A 19,931-nucleotide genomic window follows, 5' to 3' on the forward strand; every position below is an offset into this window, starting at 1 on the left:
GTCGGGGCTGCCGAGCGAAAGCGGTAGAGGGCCTGCAGCAGCGGCGGCTGGTTCTCTCTCCTCCTCCTTTGTGAGGGGAAGGGAGCGAGTCCGTTCCACCGCCGGCGCCAGCTCCGTGCTCCGTTCCGGGTTTGCCAGGCCGCCGCGACGGCGCTGGGTAAAATGGCAGTGCTGAGCCTCGTGTCGGAGTGAGGGGGACTCGGAGAGTGGGGCGCTCTAGCCGTTCAGTCCGGCCGCCCGCCCGCTCGCTCGCCCGCTGCCGCGCAGCAGCCTCGGCTCGCATCGCGGCCGGGGAGGGGAGGCAGGGCTCCCGGCCCGCACTCCGACTCTGCCTCCCAGCACCCGGGCTGCCGCCGCGCGCCCTCCAGCCCGCCCGTCCCGGGTCCCCCTCCCCCCGCTCCCTCCCCGCCCCCTCCCCCTCGCCTCCCTCCCTCCCTCCCTCCCTCCTCCTTTCTCCGGCAGCAGAAAGCGGAGAGTCACAGCGGGGCCAGGCCCTGGGGAGCGGAGCCTCCACCGCCCCCCTCATTCCCAGGCAAGGGCTTGGGGGGAATGAGCCGGGAGAGCCGGGTCCCGAGCCTACAGAGCCGGGAGCAGCTGAGCCGCCGGCGCCTCAGCCGCCGCCTCCTCCTCCTCCTCCTCCTCCTCCGCCGCCGCCAGCCCGGAGCCTGAGCCGGCGGGGCGGGGGGGAGAGGAGCGAGCGAGCGACAGCAGCTCAGCAGCGGAGCCCCGCGAGGCCCGCCCGGGCGGGTGGGGAGGGCAACCCGGGGGACTCGGCCCCGGGGCGGGGTGGGAGGGGGGGAGACGACGAAGACAGGGCCGGGTCTCTCCGCGGACGAGACAGCGGGGATCATGGCCGCGCAGGTCGCCCCCGCCGCCGCCAGCAGCCTGGGCAACCCGCCGCCGCCGCCCTCGGAGCTGAAGAAAGCGGAGCAGCAGCAGCGGGAGGAGGCGGGGGGCGAGGCGGCGGCGGCAGCGGCCGAGCGCGGGGAAATGAAGGCAGCCGCCGGGCAGGAAAGCGAAGGCCCCGCCGTGGGGTCGCAGCAGCCGCTGGGAAAGGAGCTGCAGGACGGGGCCGAGAGCAATGGGGGTGGCGGCGGAGCCGGCGGCGGCGGGCCGGGAGCGGAGCCGGACCTGAAGAACTCGAACGGGAACGCGGGCCCTAGGCCCGCCCTGAACAATAACCTCACGGAGCCGCCCGGCGGCGGCGGCGGCGGCAGCAGCGATGGGGTGGGGGCGCCTCCTCACTCAGCCGCGGCCGCCTTGCCGCCCCCAGCCTACGGCTTCGGGCAACCCTACGGCAGGAGCCCGTCTGCCGTCGCCGCCGCGGCGGCCGCCGTCTTCCACCAACAACATGGCGGACAACAAAGCCCTGCCCTGGCAGCGCTGCAGAGCGGCGGCGGCGGTGGGGGCCTGGAGCCCTACGCGGGGCCCCAGCAGAACTCGCACGACCACGGCTTCCCCAACCACCAGTACAACTCCTACTACCCCAACCGCAGCGCCTACCCCCCGCCTCCCCAGGCCTACGCGCTGAGCTCCCCGAGAGGTGGCACTCCGGGCTCCGGCGCGGCGGCGGCCGCCGGTTCCAAGCCGCCTCCCTCCTCCAGCGCCTCCGCCTCCTCTTCGTCTTCGTCCTTCGCTCAACAGCGCTTCGGGGCCATGGGGGGAGGCGGTTCCTCAGCGGCCGGCGGGGGAACCCCCCAGCCCACCGCCACCCCCACCCTCAACCAACTGCTCACGTCGCCCAGCTCGGCCCGGGGCTACCAGGGCTACCCCGGGGGCGACTACGGCGGCGGGCCCCAGGACGGGGGCGCCGGCAAAGGCCCGGCGGACATGGCCTCGCAGTGCTGGGGGGCTGCTGCTGCGGCGGCAGCGGCGGCGGCAGCCGCCTCGGGAGGGGCCCAACAAAGGAGCCACCACGCGCCCATGAGCCCCGGGAGCAGCGGCGGCGGGGGGCAGCCGCTCGCCCGAACCCCTCAGGTACACAGCTGAATGGGGAGGGGGCTGGGCGCATGGGGTCCGGGGGGTGGGTGGCGGCTGCGGGGACCAGGCCACAGTCGTAGGCTACCCCCAGTCCGGGGCCCCCACTGCTGGGGAGCTGCCATTGTCTGGCTCTTCTCTCTTAAAATGGCTGCCTGTCTGCTTTCCTTTCCTTCCCTCCTTCAGCCTTTGTGTGTGGCTCTCCCTGAGGTGTCTATTCCCCTTCTCCCTCTCCCCTGGTCCCTTCGAACTCCGGGGGTCTCCAAGAGGGTGCGGGGCAGAATGTGCCGGAAAGGGCCTGGTCCGGGGTGAGAGGGTGCTGGGGGCTCAGGTTATGGGTGTAGACTGTGTTAGGAGCTCGGGAGTTGAGTGAATAGTTCTTTGCTCACCTGCCGCTTCTCTCTGCCCCCCCCCCTTCCTCTAGGCCGTCCCCCATCTGTGCTTTAAAGGAGGGGCCCCTCGGGCTTGGGGGACCTCGAGGGAGGGCAAGGACCTGCTTGGAGGCAGCTAGTGTCCGGCTGCGGCTCACCCAGAGCAGCCCGGGCCATCTCCTGTCTTAGTCTTGGTCCGCCAGTGGCCTGGGCTTCTCCCTGGAAGTGCTGGTAAACAGCTGAGTGATTGGAGTAGTAAGTGCAGATTGCTTTGGTTTGGGATTTGAATTATGGAGGTAAAATCCTTCTGTCAAAGCCAGGAGACAGTTGGTCTTAGGTTGACATCCTATCTGTGATCTGATTGGCTCCCCATCTCCTGCTCTTGGCCATTTATAATTGCCTCTGATGTAATGGTACAACAATCCTGATGAGCTCATAAACTTTTACACTCTGCTTTTCTGCCAGTGATAACCCAAACCATCGCTTCCACTATCTGCCTTTTATTCCAGAGCTGAAATTGGCTGTGACCTTGAGGAGGGAGGTTTAAGCGGCAATACTGTATCAGCAAGAGCAGAGCTCCAGACAGGCTGCCCTTGTTACATTGTGCCTGAAACAAAAGAGGAGCCAGTGGCATTTTGCTTGTACCTTGGATTTATTTTGCTTGTTATGTTTTATGCAGCCTGAAATAGATTCTGTGTTGTTAGAACAGTAGCTGGGTTTTTCTCTACAATGGGTTTGCTGTTTGTTTTGGTTTTGTGACTTTCCTGATGGTATAAATGACTTCTTTGATGGCTCTGAAGATGCATTTGTCTTGAGTAATTTTGACCCCGTTCACTTCGCAGAATTGAAATTATTTTACTGGGCTTTTTATTATGTGGCAATATGGGGTCTTTATTGGATGGGGTAGGAGAAAACTTTTTTTTTTTTTTAAACTGGAAGCTTTTTGAGAGTGAATTTCATATTAGGTTCAAATGTTCTGTTTTAAGAAAGGCTGGCCTCATTCTTTGTTTACATGTTGAATCTTGTTAACACTTTTCTTTTGTTAATTGAACTTTGGGAGAGCAGCTCAATTTAAAGGGAAGCTGACATATTTCATCTTGAGAGGGACTTTCTCCTGAAGTTTGGCTTGATGAAATTTATCATTTGTTCTTGAAATATCACTTGTTCTAGTTTTCTATTTTGTCATCAATTATTTTAGAGCTTTAAATAGAGATTGACCAGTTTTTTTCTTTGCATTTTAAGGTATATTCCATTTTTTTCTATCTTCCAAGATGATAAAGGTAACAACCTACAATGATACTTAAGATTTGTTTAGAAATGACAACTTTTAGGTACTTTTTAAAGCATTTTATTTTGCTCTTCTCTCTTCATTATGTTCTGTTGTCAGTACTTTGGTCAGAAATACTGGGTATTTTATGGAGTCATGTATCTTTTCAAAGAGGAAAAAAAGCTCCCTTCATATCGCCCCTACTCGGTTGTACCTTTGTGATATGAGATTGTATTCACTTAGGTGGCTTAATTAGCTGTATTCCCTCCCCATCTAGAACTGCTTTTCTACTCATTGAACTGGGAATTTTGAAATTAGTTGTGTTACATGGCCAGTTTAGAGCTCTGTGCCTTGCCTCCATGTCTTCTAGGATGTTGTACATCTGGGCAGGAAATAGGGGAATTTTCAATTGGATTTCTAATGTCTGGAGGATAAGTTTTTTGTGGTGGTGTTTGTTTTTGTCTTAGAAAACAGAACATCCTCTTGTTTCTGGGTCATTCTATAGTCTACACCTCTTTTCCCTCATTCTTTTTTTTGGTGGGGTGGTGGTGAGAAATTTACCTTTCTTAAACAGGAAATAATTTGGGGTCAGTCAAGGGTCATTTAAAAGCAAAAATTAATTCGAATACTGGTTTGGCAAACACGTGTTTGTTTTTTGGATAAAACCAAGTTTTGCCATATAGTGAAATGTTTTTCAGTCATTAAACAAATATTTGAATACTTTCTGTGCTAGGTACTATGCTTTGTGCTGGGTAAAAAGGTAGGAAAGTAGATATAGTCCCTGTTTGGAAGCTTGTCTGTGCTGCCTTTAGGTGAATTTTCTGATTCCCTTTTAACATCACCAGACCTGGCACTTCATACAGCATAGATTCCTGTTCGATTTCAGTTCAAGTGTCTACTACCCTGAGACTCGGAGAGGACTAGTGACATTCACTTGTGGAAGACAGTGAAACTTATAGTTTTGTGGGCTGTTTCAGTTCAGTTGTGTAGTCTCGATGAGGGTTGTAGGTGGATTTTGTTCTGAATTTCTCTTTGCTACTTAAGGATAACCCTCTTGGAAGACCATGATGTTCTTAAGCATTCTTGAATGTCTTGCTCTGTCTCCTTTCCCTGACTCAGTCTTGGGTTACAAGTATTTTACAGAGACTTGATTAACACAGCAAAGGTGGTAATGTTCTCATTTGACTCTGCCTTTTTGAAATAAAGATTAGGTAAGTGTATATTTTGGCTATATCTTTTTCACAGGAGCTGGGAAGATCCCAGCAGACAACCTTTTTCTTTATCCCTTTTTGTAAGTACTGTGTCTCAGGCTGTTGAATCCTGTTACTGATGAAATACTTTTTGGTCACCCTGTGTGCTTGAACCTGATGTGAAGCTTTTTACTTGGGATGCTCTTAGCTCTACCACCTTGAGAGTAGTACCAGCTCTTCAAAATAAAGAATGAAATAGAATATTTAATCCAGAATCAAGCTGGATTTGATTGTAGGAGTTTGGCTGTTCCTGCTACGGAAATATCAAGTGATATTTCTGACTACTGGGAAACAAATACAGGAATCCTGGGCTTATTATGTGAATGCCTACTGGCAGAAACTCTGGGCTGGCTGAAACACAGGACTCTTGGGCTCTCTCAAGTAGGAGGGACCAGGAAAACCACACTGAGATGGCACTTAGTTGTGGGGGCTTCATGTTTCTGTACTGTCCATGAGAGAACTGGGGGCGATGGAGGTTGGGATGGTGGCGAGAGAAAAGAGAAAGCAGTTAGGACCAAGGTTGGCTTCTTTGTATTGGGCCCTGTGATGACTTTTTTTAGGTTCTTTGGTGTGTGACACAGAGTAACCATGATAAGTGGCACCTCTGTAACAAGATGTCTTGGATTGCATTAAACATTCATATGTTGGATTGACTCCTGTAAGGTGTGATGTCTACAGTAGGCCTTTTGCAAAGAGGTTAGTGAAATTTTTTAGAATGTGGAAATAGGAACAAAGTAATGTTCAGGGCCTCTTCCCATTTCCGCCCCCCAAAAGGTTGTATTGATTGGCTTCAAATCCCCAAATTCTAGAAGCACCTGAAGCATGCAAATATGGTTAAAATATGATATTCAAAATAAATTGGCACCAAATATTTTTTTCCTGCCCTTTAGCTGAGATACTTCAGTTTCTGAAATGGAGTCCTGATTCCCATGGCTTTTATCTCTGGGTTTTACCTTATTCAGGTTGGTCATTATCATTACTGGATACATATTGAGTTGTGTGGCATAGTGGTGAGGGGGTAAAGAGCACAGGACTCGGGAGAAAGAGGAGGCTTTGGTTCCACGTGCAGTTTTGGATTAAGCTGTGTGACTTTGCGCAAGTCATTTGCCTTCTCTGTTTCATTTTTTCTTTATCAGTAAAGTGAAGGAGAGCTGCATGACCTCCCTCTGCTGCTTCTGTATTTGACACATCTGTCTGTGCTTCTGTATTTGACTTGTTATGAGGTCGTAGCATCTTCCTGTACATTTATAAGTAGGGATCTTGAGACCATCTTTCTTACTTTGGACTTAAGGAACTCAAGGCTGTTTTCTCCTGAGAATTTACAGGAACAAGCTCTGAACAGCTAGCTGGATGCAATGGTGGTCAGTGTTCCTTTATAGAAAAAGCCCTACCAGACTGTTTGCCTTGTAACTGTTAATCTGTTTGTCAGTCATCCTACCTGGCTGGTGATTTAAAAACACTAAATAGTAATTGAAAAATTATGCAGACTTCATTAAAGGAAGACTTGAAAAATAGTTGCTTCAGAATCCCCCAGGAGGCAATTTTGGGGGATATTAGGGGTGGAGAGTGGATATTCATAATTAAACATTAACACTGCTTATTTTGGGGGGTTAGGAAGGTGGGGAGAGGTGGCATTAAGCTCTCCAGACTTTCTAGTGTTTGGGCAGGTCTAGGTCTGGTTTGGGCAGTTGGTTGTAATCTGAATGCCTGAACTTGCCCTGTTAATTTTGCTGAGAGAGGAGCAAAAGTTCCTGAGACTGGAACTGGAAAAGCTAAGTGTCTCAGGGTCAATTTCATGGGCATATTGCCTTTTCTCATGTCCTTGGTTTTTGAAATTATGTGGTGTGGTTTGCAAGTGGTCCTGGAAATGCTGTTCTTTCTCTTCTCTACCACACCTGAATTTCTTTTTTTTTCTTCTCCTAGCTTAGCAGTTTAGAAGTGTAATTTAGGCATGTTAGAGGTGTGCTAGAAGGAAGCTTCCCTTTATAAAAGAGGGGAAAAGGTAGCGGGAAAGGTGTTTGATAATTCTCTGCTTGATGCAGCAGCTTCTTCCCTCTGAAGGAACCAAATGTTTCAGAGCTTTGTGTAAATACTTGCTGAGCTGTCAATATGTACCCAGGAGGTTTCTGTAGGAAGATGTGAATGACTCTATAGAATGTTTGACAGGCAAATTAATAAACAGTTTTCAAGCAAAGATAATGCTAGTCTCTTCTCGTGTGGTGGAATAAAGTAACACTGGAGAAAAAGACCAGAATAGGGAAGAGGCTAGATAGTGCTGGGGGGCGCAGAAAGCATGGAGATGAGGAGAGCTGATCTGAAAGAGATTTGAAGTTAAAAGATGCTGCCCTGGAAGAGAAGCCTTCGTGACCCTGGCACCATGCTGAGTTCAGGGCGTGTGGAACTCTGTTCAAAAACAATTGCAATTTCAGAGTGAAAACAAATAGAAGTTTGGAAGTAAGGACCTAAGTTTCACTAGCGAGGTAAGTGTGTTCCAAAAATTTGGTTTATGAGACTTTGAATTTTAAAGCCTTGTTCTTTCAGAAAGGTTTTGTAGTTTGATGAGATGTTTTTAGGGTTGGGTTTACATTTTTGGAATACCAGAAAGTAGAAAAAAGATATTGCAACTTCAGCATCATCTTCAGCCTCGGTTCTGCTGTGGCTCTCAGGGTTATAGGCCCACTTCAAGGGCTGGGTTTATTTATATAGTTTTTCCTGGACTCCTGTCTATCACTTATGTATATATTAAAACTAATGCTCCCAGGTTCCTGGGTCAGTGCAAAGTCCAAATGTTTGGGAACTCACTAAATCCTGCCTGAAGGATTATGTGGGTGGATTCAGTCTTTGTTTTTTCAAATTGCCATTTTAGGATTAAAAAATTTCTGGGTTCCTTCAGTGAAACACTGTTTTTATGAAGGTATTTTGTTATTATTTTTTAACATATTTTTATTAATTTCAGAGAGAGGAAGGGAGTGGGAGAGAAAGATAGAAACATCAATGATGAGAGAGTCATCAGTCTGCTGCCTCCTTCACACACCCTGCTGGGGATCGAGCCGGCAACCCTGGCATGTGCCCTGACTGGGAATCAAACTGAGATCTCCTGGGTCATAGGTACTCAACCTCTGAGCACACTGGCCAGGCTTTTTGGAGGTATTTTAGAAGTACAGTGTCATAGCTGTCTGCCTGTGGTATACTCTGCTTTGGTAGACTTGTGAGATGACCAGATTTACCTCTCAAAGTCCCTTTTTAAACTAAATCCACTGACTCACACCAGTTTTCTTTACATGAAGTGTTTTCTAACCAGAGTCCTGGAAGTGCCTTTTTCACCTACCATTAGTAGGGAATATGATGCAATTATGGCCCTGACAATAATTTTTATGTTCAGCTAACTTACCAAAAGCTATCAGCTTGTTTTAAAACAAAATACAAAAACTTGGGTTGACACTGACATTCGTTGCCCAGGCCTTTCCCAGTGTGGTGGTGGTGAGGATATTAGAATGTCAGACTTCTTGCTAAGAGCATGATTTCTAGCCCAAGGAGATCTGGAGATTCAAATGGGGATGGGAAATTGTTCTATGTGAACATACCAATTAGATACTAAGAAGGAACTTAAAAGATAGAAGCAGTCTCTGCTTTGGAGGAGTTTAGTTTTCTTGGGGAAGCATGCTTACATTTACACACATCTGGAAAACTTGCAAAGTAAGGTTTTATAAATGGATATAGAACAAACTACGTCTATTGGCTGAAGGAATCCAAGAATAAGGAGCAACCAGAGTTAGACACGTTACCTTGGGACTGCTCTTCAAGGCAGTGATTTGTAAAGCTAAATGTTTAAGCTTGGGAAAGTTATATTAAGTTGCTTTTTCATAATGCCACTCTTGAGTTCCATGGGCTTTGTAGAATCCAAATTACACATCCATCCACAGACCAGTAGTTGTCTCATTCCAGTGACTTTGAGAATTTGGACTCTAACTATAAAATTCCATGAAAGAGAGTGGTTCCAGGGTCTTAGTGGTTCCTGTGGTTATGTGCGACCTTTAGTATAAACTGCTAAGTTCTTGGCCAGTTTAGGGGCTCTTTTGTAATAATTTTGGGTTTGGAAGGTCATGTCACCTTCAGAGTTGTGTGCCCTAGACAATTCTGCAGTGACTAGTTCAACTTTGGTTGGAGAGCATGAGTTTTTTATTTTTTGGCAGAGTTAATTGACCTTTTTTTCTTTTCTTTTTTTTAACATATTTTTATTTATTTCAGAGAGAGGGGGAGAGAGATAGAAACCTGCACTCCCCCTGCTGGGGATCAAGCCTGCAACCCAGGCATGTGCCCTGACTGAGACTCGAACCGAGATCTCTCCTAGATCTTAGGTTGATGCTCAACTGCTGAGCCACGCTGGCCGGGCGAATTGACCTTTCTTAAAACAAGCCATGAAATACCTGTTGGGGCTTCTGCTAATTTTGAAGGGCTGGGAATTGAGCTTGAACTGAGTTGCTTGGGTTAAGCCTTACATTGACGGTTGATGGGTAGGTAATCCTGCACAAATGCAGTTTGCTCATCTGTTCACAGAAATGGCCCTCAATGTTTTTTATTAGGTTGGTTATGGCCAAGAAGCTCATAAATGCTGCAAATACATGCTTATTCCTTATAGGAGCCTCTGAAATGTACTGATTTTGTTTTTTCCTCACTTGCTGCTCCATGTATGATTGGACCACACACACTTTTCAAGGGCTTTACGTGGATGCTTGCTTAACAGATGAGGATGCATGGAGTGTCCAGTGCCAGCTACAGTGTTTCCACCGATGAGAAGGATGGGTTACTCTGTTCCAGTATAGAAATATGGGGTGTTGAATAAAGATTTTAGTTTAGAAATGTTTCTTCTAACTTCTTTTGCCTTGCCATTCAGGCATTTTGCAAAAATGAGTTTCCAGTAACTCAGAATTAGGCACTATGGTTCATCTGCCATGGACAGCAGGTGTGTAGGGGCTTGAGATAAACTTCTTAATCCCAGGTTTTAGAGGAATCCAGGTTAGGGTGAATGTTGACTTAACCACCTTGACTATTCTCTGCAGTGGCCCCCCACCCCCTATTTAAATGGATGGAATTCATTTTTATTGAATGTGAAGGGACATCTGAGTGGACTTTTGTGTTTGTTAGTCATTTGTGCATACTAGAAGATGATCTTGGGACAGGTTGGGTCTTTATTTCCCAGTGGCTTCTGCATTTTCTAAGGTTGTAGTGCCCTGGGAAGAAGTCTAATGCCAAGAATGCATTCCAACATGCTGCAGAGTAGGAAATTTGATTCTTAAAATGTTGACTTAGTGTGTTGGTTATGGTACATATTAGAAATCACTCAGTAATCCAGGACAGATTTTTGTTGCCCTCCAGGAAGTTAATGTTGATATGAAATACTAAAGGGCTTTGAGCACTGGGGCTATGTGCTCTGCAGGCCAAGAGTGCTGCTTGAATTGCCACCCATATGAAGAGGAAATGTGCCTTGTGCTTTTTTTCTCTCTTGCATTTGGGCTTCCTTATGGCTTAGTTCCTTCTGGGTTCCCAAGTCTGCAGTGTTAGTTATTAGACTTCCTCTTCCCTTGGCACATTTATGATTTTCTGTGGCTCATCACCAGCAGCCAAAGTTCTTGTATGCTTTTCCCTTTTAAACTTGTTAGCTTTCAGCTTGCTTATTTTTAGTCATCTCTGTTAAAAGGAACACCCCCCTCAAGATCTAGCCACCAGCATAACGACAGCAGCAGAATTTAGGGGTTGATGTGATACTGGTTATTTAAAAACCCATTTGCTGTGTGCTTGGTGTTTTTTATTTTGCCTCTTGTTTTCCTTGAGGTTTTAACTTGCTTGCCAGGCCTGAGTGCATCTGGGTCCAGCTGCTTACTCTCAACTGACTCGTGCCTGGTTTACTTTGACTTTTAAGAAAAGTGTGAGTTCAGCCACGTGGTGAATTAAAGGCTGTCATGCTTGGTGTTTCCTTTTAGAGGAAACAGATATGTCTTTGGGCTCTTCTTGCCCTGTACTTTCCCCTCTCTGTTGAGTAGACCTTAATACGACTTGCTGTTGTCCATAGAGAACAAGTCATCTGAGCATCAATACTGGGAATTAATTGCTGCTTGTCTTCTCTGGCAAATACAGATGGCTTTCTCTCTTCCCCTTTGGACAATATTCAGTTCTGGTCCTAAGGTGGTGGGGTTCATGAGTTGGTCCAGCATTAGCTTCGGAGTGTAAAACTCTCTCTCTTTTTTTTTTTTTATTGAGGATATTTTTTCCATTGCTTTTCAGAGAGAATGGAAGGGGGAGAGAGGGAGGGAGACAGCGAGAGAGAGAGAGAGAGAGAGAGAGAGAGAGAGAGAAGACCATTGATGTGAGAGAGACACATCGATTGGTTGCCTCTTGCACATACCCTTACCCTGACAGGCTGGGGATCGAGCCTGCAACCAAGGTACCTACCCTTGGCTGGAATCAAACCTGGTACCCTTCAGTCTGTGGGCGGACGCTCTAACCACTGAGCAAAACTGGCTAGGGCTCTTTTTTTTTTTAAGATTTTTTTTTTAAATTGATTTTTAGAGAGAGAAGAAGGGAGAGGGAAAGAGAGGGAGAGAGAGAAAAACATCGATGTGAGTGAAACACCATTTGGTTGCCTCCTGCATGCCCTCTACTGGGGATTGAGCCCACAACCTGGGCACGTGCCTTGACCGGAAGTCGAACCAACAACCTTTCTTGCACAGGAGGACGCCCAACCAACTGAGCCACACCAGCCAGGGCAGGAGTGTGAAACTTGATAATTCAGATTTGGATAACCTGCCTTTCATACCCAGACTTCAGACTTTTTACCTGTTTAGGAATCTGGGCTACCAAAGATAACTATATTATAAAGGATTTGGGGAACAATTCTTATAGGTAGTTTATCTACAATTTTGTCCTGGGTCAGGCAGGGATAGGTCAAGAAATTTGCCCTAGGGCAGATAGCTGGCTAGTAAAAAGTAGAGCTTGGATTTCAATCAGGTTTGTCTGATTCTCCAGAGCTGTAACACTGTAAACTACTAAAATTCTTCTCCCAAAATAAATTATTCAAGCACTAAGGCTTATTGGGACATTAGTTTTGCAATAACCTGAATTCTTTTTTTTTTTTTTTTTTAGATATATCTTTATTGATTTCAGAGAGAGGAAAGGAAAGGGAGAGAGAGAGACAGAAACATCAATAATGAGAGAGTCATTGATCGAGTCCACAACCTGGGCATGTGCCCTGACCGGGAATCAAACCCTGATCTCCTGGATCCTAGGTCGATGCTCAACTGCTGAGCCACGCCCAGGCGGGCTAGCCTGAATTCTTAAATGCGGTGAAAGACTGAAAAACCCTTAGTTACAACTTACCATTATGCCTAGATTTCTATCCTGTATGTCCCTTCCATTTAGGATTTAGGTTTCTGATGAATGGCCATGTGATCCCAGTGGTGAGAATTGGCAGCATTTGGTCCTCAGGCTTCTTTCTTGGGGAGGGATCTTGGAGAGTGGGTTTGGGGTGAGATTCTTCACTTTGCTCTAAGTGAGAGTAACTTGCATTATGAAAACATTTGCAGAGTGATTTTACTTCCTGTAACTTGGAGCACTCTCTGGGGAGGCAGGGATTATTGCCTTAGTTTTCCACTTGGGGAAAGTGAATACATAAAGGTTAAGTTCCTGTACATGCAAAGTTTCATAGAGTCAGGCCTAAAACCAAGGTTTAAAGTTCCCTTAGGTTGTGTGACTTTAGGCAAGTCATTTAACTTCGGAATCTGTATCCTCAGTTATATAGTGAAGAACAATACCTACCTTGTAGGCTGTAGTAAATATTGAACAAGATATATGAAAGTACCATTATCAAATAAAATTCAAACATGACTCATTTTGGTAGAGGCCCCTGCTTGAGAGTGGGATAGAATTGAGTAAAAACAGTGTTGGTCTTCACTAAATTAAAAGCTGTCCCATAGTTCTTAGCTACACCTGAATTAATACTTTTTTTAAAAAACAAAACATTTTATTAAGCACCTGTTATAGTTTGAGAGCTAGAGTACTACAGTGGTTCTCAGTGTGGTCCCTAATCATCAACATCAGCATTACCTGGGCCCTGTTTAGAACTATCAAATACTCAGCCAAACCTATCAAATCTGAAACTTTGGCGAACTCTGGCCAGTGCGTTTTGTTATCTATCTATCTATCTATCTATCTATCTATCTATCTATCTATCTATCTATCTATCATCTATCTATCATCTATCTATCTATCTATCTGTCATCTTCTATCTATCTACCTATCTAAAGTAACATTTAAAAATTTTTATTTATTTTTAAAATATGTCTTGCCGGCCGGCGTGGCTTAGTGGTTGCATGTTGACCTATGATCCAGGAGATTGAGGTTCAATTCGCTGTCAATTAAATATGTCTTTATTGATTTCAGAGAAAGGAAAGGAGAGGGAGGAAGAGAAACCTCAATGATGAGTCATTGATCGGCTGCCTCCTGCTCGCCCCCTGCTGGGGATCGAGCCGAAAACCCAGGCATGTGCCCTGACCGGGAATCGAATCTCGATCTTCTGGATCATAGGTCGACGCGCAGCCGCTGAGCCACGGTGGCCTGGCTATTTTATTTTTTAATCCTCACCTGAGGACATGGTTAGAGAGAGGAAGGGAGAGAAAGAAACATCAGTGTGAGAGAGAAACATCAACTGGTTGCCCTCCACATGCTCCCCTATCGGGGACAGAACCAGCAACTTAGGCTTGTGCCCTGACTGCAAATTGAATGGGCAGCCTTTCAATGCACAGGACAATTCTCAACAAACTGAGCCACTCTGGCCAGGCACCAGTGTGTTTTAACAAGCCCTTCAAACAATTGTGATGCATGCTCAAGTTTGACAACTACTGGTTTTATGCATTTATGTTAACTGAGCTACAGAGTATATCCAAATTACCTCAGGGGCTTCTTCGAAATTATAGGCTGTTTCAGAAGTATCTTCCCCTCCCGTGACATCAAAGTATTATTGGATGGAGGAAAGGTTAAAAGTGCTTGAGGTTGGAGAAGAAAGAAAATACTTTTGAGAAGGATCTTCTATGCAGTAATCAACTAGTGACAAAATCTGTATTTTGATTTATAGGACTTGGGGACTCCCTGCCTTCCATTTTATCTCTTTCTCTTATCTTTTTGGTGATAGTATGAAGAAAATCTGAATCTGTGGTCCTGGTTGTTTCATGAAGGTGGAGATCATTTTAGGATGATTACTTAGGGTATTCTACAAGTATGAGTAAACTGCCTAAGAAAGTAATTCTTGAAAATGCTACTTGAAGGCCAGTATTGGAGCATTAATTAAATGCCACAATGTCCCTTGTGCTTGTGATAATGGCCAACTGATCTGAGAACAGGGCCTTTGTGATCTGGCGATCTCTCGGTAGACCCCTCACCCCTCAACTCCCAGTGGCCACCCTGAGTTTTGCTGTGATTCATTTCTTTGAGTCTTTTGTGAAGTCGTAGCAAATAAATCTTCTAAGTAGACTCCTGACAAGTTGTCCCATCTCTGAAGTGGATGAGGTGTCTTTGAGGAGTGAACATTTGAGCCAAAACCTGTCCCAGTTTTGTGACTTAAATAAGGATTGTGCTTGGCACAGAAATGGGTTACAGAAATGGTCAGGCAATAAACATTAACAATGCAAAGACCAAGTGAAGAACCAGTGTTCCAGTTTACCTGGCTTTTCTGAAAACCTGATATGGTTTCGGTATCCTTCCCATAAAAAACAAGTTTCCTTGTGCCAGACCACTTTTCCCTCCTGCCTGAGAAGTGAAGCTGTGATCACTGTGACCTGGCTATGATGAAGACAGAGGCTTCCAGGAGACAGTATGCTGACAGTTTGATTTGTGATTTGGTACTTGTATGCACAGACAAATACTCCAGTAGGGATTCTTATGTTCTTTGTGTGTTTTAAACTCACTTTATCATCCCTCTGACTTTTAGCTTTATTTTCCTGGTTCTTATTTTTTCCTTTTTCCTTCCCTTCTTTGGTGTCCAACTCTGTTAGTAGAATACAAAGCATGTGGAGACCTCAGTAGCTTTACCATATTAGATGCAATTTATACCTCTTTCAGATCAGCATCATTCAGTGAAGATTCTTGATTCTGCTTAACCTCTGTTGGACTGGCCTGGCTAACTAGAGGCAGAAAGTGCCTTTGTCTAATTAAATAATAAACAGAAGTTTCCTAATGATCTCTACCTTTTCTCTTTTCCCACTTTATTTCCTTTGGTCTGGATACCATTTTTTAGCCCCCCTTAATCTGGTTTGGGGGTTCTGTTGGCTGAGGGCAAATTTGTAACATTCTTGTTTTTCTTTCTAGTCTGTGATTTGAATCCTCTGCTTTCTGAGTGCAGCTTTGAATTGGTTTCTTTAAAACCCCTACATAAAACCTCAAGTGACCAATATGTGGTCTCATTATGGTATTTTGGGTTAAAATAAAATGAGATTGAGATAGCTAGGTTCACCCACCGAGATACATTCACCGAAGCGAAATTCTGTGTGCCTTGCATAAGACAAGCTCAAAAGAGAGTATGAGCCAAAACAGACGGAGTAGGGTGGGGTAGGGGTAGAGAAATACATTTTAGCTAGATTTCCATAGGTTAGCATGCCAAGTATCCATCCCAATTTGATTATATTGGCCAGAGATAGCAAATAAAGAGGAGAGACAAATAAGTTTCAGAAAAGACAGCTGATAACTTTGGTCTGGTCCCATGTGTTTCTGGTATAAATGACAAAGCCAGGGTCTCCTGTACACATTTGTGTGGACAATGTTATAGAGGAGGTTGATACCAGTGTACTTTTGGAGCTTTGAAAAAAACTGGAAAATTTTACAGGACTCTGGCTTTTCAGGGTATTGCTGATGTTAAAAAAAGCCTGAGGATATGGGGGCATCTATAATCTTAATAAGGTTGGCTGTGCCCTGGGCCTTTCTTTAACTTATGTAATTGTTATAGTTCAGAGTGGACTTAGGGGGACCAGGTGAAAGATTGGCATTTTTGGAAAGTGGTCCAAGGCAAGCCCTAGGAATTAATGAAATAAACATAGTGGCATTGCTGCTTCTCAGTGCCTTTATCAAAAGACAGGACTTGATTGGATTGATGGCAATCAATCAACGCATGATAAGTGGATAAGTGGAATCCCTGACTGCATGTAAATCAAGTTCCTACAGCTCAGTGATGTGTCACAGATACCTTTTTTAGTATAGAAGGAAGAAACTGGCAGGATGTAGAACTGTGCACTTAGAGAAATTTAGGATCTTTTATATAATCACTGCAAGACCAGTCCAAGTTTGGAGTTATAGATAAAATAAAAGGAATGAGGGAAATGAGAGCTTTTTAAAGAGAAAGCAAATGAGGCTTAAAGTTTTGTAGCTTATGGGCAGTTTTTGCCTAGTCTTTTTTGTTTGTTTTTGAGCGGTATCTACAAAGCAGTTTAATAGGGAAGAGGGAGGAATATTTTAGAAACTAGAAGAACTAGGTATGATTTAGAAGTATTGTCTTTATTGAAAAGTTAGTATTGCACCCTCCTGGGTAAAGCTCTGTAAGGTTACATTACCCTTGCCTCTACATGTATTCCTTAAGTGTACCATATCACTTAATGACAAGTGACAAATAAGCAGCGCAGAAAATGTCTTAAAAATTTGTTCTACTTGCCCTAGCAGGTTTGGCTCAGTGGTAAGAGTGTCGGCCCGCGGACTGAAGGTCTTGGGTTCTATTCTGGTCAAGGGCAGGTACCTGGGTTGCTGGTTCAATTCCCGGCCCCAGTCCTGGGCACATGCGGGAGGCAACCAATCGATACGTCTCTCATGTTGATGTATGTTTCTCTCCCTCTCCCTCTGTTCCCCTCTCCCCCTCTTCCTCTCTTCCTCTCTTCCTCTCTTCCTCTCCTCCTCTCCTCCTCTCCTCCTCTCCCTCTCCCACTCTCACTGAAAAGCAATGGAAAAAATATCCTCAGGTGAGGATTGAAAAAAAAATTTGTTCTACTTGATTGGGCTTGTGGTCCATCCACACTAAGATCCTTTCCCTAGTTGAAGTACCAAAGGATGGTTTGTGGGAGGAAGTAGCTTTTTCTGGTGTCAACCCATACCACTTCATGTGGTAACAAGGTCTCTAGATTATTAAGTTTTAATTATTGAGCATGTACTGGGTGCAGTATACAAACCTATCTTTCTTGCATACCATCAAGATTTCCAAGACTCACATCATATTCCCCAATTCTCAAGAATTTTCAGGATAATAACTTATAAAAAGTACACTTAATTGCCCAATCCTGTTGCTGAAATGTCTGATTTAAAGCATACCATACTTGGGGCTTGTTAGTGTAAGAAGTCTTATGGCAAAACTTTTTTGAAAAACCTGTGGGTACCTACCTACCATATGCCAGTTGCTTACAGTAATGCAACAAATACCTACTGAGCTTCTATAAGGTATCAGGCACTGTGTTGTGAACATAGGCTTCATAATTCTGTCTCCAGTAGAATACTGTCTAGTGGGGAAAAATGTAAGTAAACAATCACAAATAACTATATAGTTATAATTGTAATGCACTGGAGAAAACTATCTTCAATCAATTATCTTCCACCCTGGCTGGGTAGCTCAGTTGATTAGAGCGTTGTCTCTATGTGGCAAGGTTGTGGGTTCGATCCCTGGTCAGGGCACATATAAAAAGCAGCCAATGAATGCATCAATAAGTGGCACAACAAATTGATGTTTCTCTTGCCTCCTCTCTCTAAAAAAAAAAAAAATCAAAAAATAAAGTATCTTCCAGCTATTTTTTTAAAGTAAATTTTTATTTATGATTACTTTGGTTGGTGGGTAGCTTTGTACTGCTAGACTCTTGGGATGGGTACTGGTCATTTCTTTTCGCTAACTGCTCCAAGGTCAAATGTTACAGGAAGTTCTCCATCTGAGATTGGTCTTGAATCCATTAACCTCTACTGGACTCTAATGGCTAGATAGCGGCCATTGTTTCTTACCAAGGCTCTTCTTTGTGTGGCAATGCATTGCAGGACATTTGCCATCCTGCTCCCCAGGTGATAAATGCCAGTAGCACCATAGAGTTGCTATGATAACCAAAAGAGGCACCTTTATTGTTTCCAAACACTTCTCAGGTGTTAGTATTGCTGTGGTTGAAAATTATTGGGCTTTACTGTCAGAATTCTTAGAAGGAGCTGTTGAACAAATTCCTTTGGGAGAACAGACTGGAAGTAGGTAGAGCTTGAGAATTGGGCAGGTCAATCCTTTTGGTATCTAACTTGTGTGTTATTTTTTTAAGTAGGTATTTTGAAACTGCTTTCAATCCCATTCTGCTTTTTCTCTTATTGAGGGTAGAGAGAGGGAAGTACTGTCTGTTGTAAACTGGTACTGTAAAAAGCATTTTGCATACTTATCATTTGAACTGCCTCATATCTTTGTTAAACTGTTTTTAAACTCCCGTTTTACAGATGGTTCTGGTGCCAAGGGGTGAAATGACTTGCTTAGAGGTGCCAAAGCTTATGCTTTCCCTCTTATTTTAAGAGCATAACTTTAACTTACTTGATTGCTAGTCAGCCTCTCCTTGACCACTCTGAGTTTCTGATCTTGAGTATATGGGACCAGACCTTAACTGTTGTGTTTCTGAGTTTTATTGCTAGAAATTTGGGACTTGGCGTAGGATAATAGCACCTAACATTTTGGGCGCTGGAAGATACAGCAGTCAAACACACAGACGCACATACCTAGCCTCTTGGGGCTTATATATTCTAGACCAGGATAAAGACATTAAACACAATAAATAAGTAAACCATATAGTATTCTAGTGATACATGCTCAGGAGAAAAAGTTTATCAGGGACCAGGTATAAGAAGTGTGCAGGACTGAAATTTTAGATGGGTTCATCAGGGAAGGCCAAATTGAAGTGATACTTGATATGGAAGAGTGAGCTATACCAGAAACTGGGAGAAGAAAGTATTCCAGGTGGAAGGATCAGTGAATATAAAGGTTCTGAGGCCAGAGTATGTCTGGCTGGATTGATGAAACTTTTGTTTTACTGTGTGAACTCATTTCATTCAACCCTGAAGGTACTACTGCTATTATCTCTTTTCTGTTGATGTGGATGGAAACAGGGGCAGAGAAGTTGAAGGCATTGCTGGGACAGAGCTCTTAACCACTGCTGAGGGCAGGGGTGGGGAACCTTTTGTCTGCCAAGGGCCATTTGGATATTTATAATATCATTTGAGGGCCATACAAAATTATCAACTTAAAAATTAGCTATGAAAAAGGCTCCTACATTTATTGAATTTCATGTCCCACCTTGGTAGGGCCAGACCAAATGATTTTGTGGGTAGTATGTGGCCTGCGAACTGGACTTACCCCCCCCCCCCCCCCCCGGCCTAAGGACTGGCCATGTAAACCAGTGCATTTCCTCAGGACTTGCAAGGCCTCTAGAATTAATTACACTTTCTCTTCCACAGTCCCTTTTCCTTTCCTACATCTATTTATTTATTCAATGGAAATTTATTCACACAGTCCTAGAGGCTAGAAATCTGAGATCAAGGTGTTGGCGTGGTTGGTTCTTAGAATCTGTTCCATGCCTCTCTCCTTGCTTCTGGTGGTTTACTGGCCATCTTTGGTGTTTCTTGTCTTGTAGACACACCATCCCTGCCTCTGCCTTCATCTTCACGTGGTGTTCTCCTTGTGTGCAGGTCTTCTTCTTAAACTGGGAAAATGAGTCAGCCAAAAAAAAAAAGTCTTCGATAAGCTTAGGCCAGAAGACGCAGAGCTGAGGCAGCGTCCAGGGCTATTGATGGCCCTAGAGCCCTCCTGGAGTGGGTCCTTTCCTACTTTTAAAGTAGGAAAGTTTGTTTAACACATAATTTTCTACTTTCCTGGAGCTTATATTCTAGTCTAGGATGCAGACAGTGAACAAGGTAAATAAGTACACAGCATACAGTATGTTAGTGATACGTGCTCAGGGAACAAGATAGTCAGGGACTGGATACAGCAATTTGGGAAAGTTTGGCTTTGACTGAGAATGCTGCTTACTTGGGAAT

At 45.0% G+C, this 19,931-nt stretch overlaps 1 protein-coding gene across 1 annotated transcript in view; it reads left to right on the forward strand.

Annotated features, from left to right (window-relative positions):
- The first annotated feature begins 804 nt into the window (after positions 1-804).
- Positions 805-19,931, forward strand: part of ARID1A (AT-rich interaction domain 1A) — a 72,624-nt gene continuing 53,497 nt past the window's right edge. The window contains exon 1 of the mRNA XM_081144148.1: positions 805-1,977. Coding sequence (XP_081000274.1) covers positions 850-1,977 — 1,128 coding nt within the window. The 5' untranslated portion in view covers positions 805-849. The remainder of the gene's footprint in view (positions 1,978-19,931) is intronic.

The sequence above is a fragment of the Miniopterus schreibersii genome (genome assembly GCF_964146895.1).
Source record: "Miniopterus schreibersii genome assembly, chromosome: 8".
Lineage (NCBI taxonomy): Eukaryota > Metazoa > Chordata > Mammalia > Chiroptera > Miniopteridae > Miniopterus > Miniopterus schreibersii.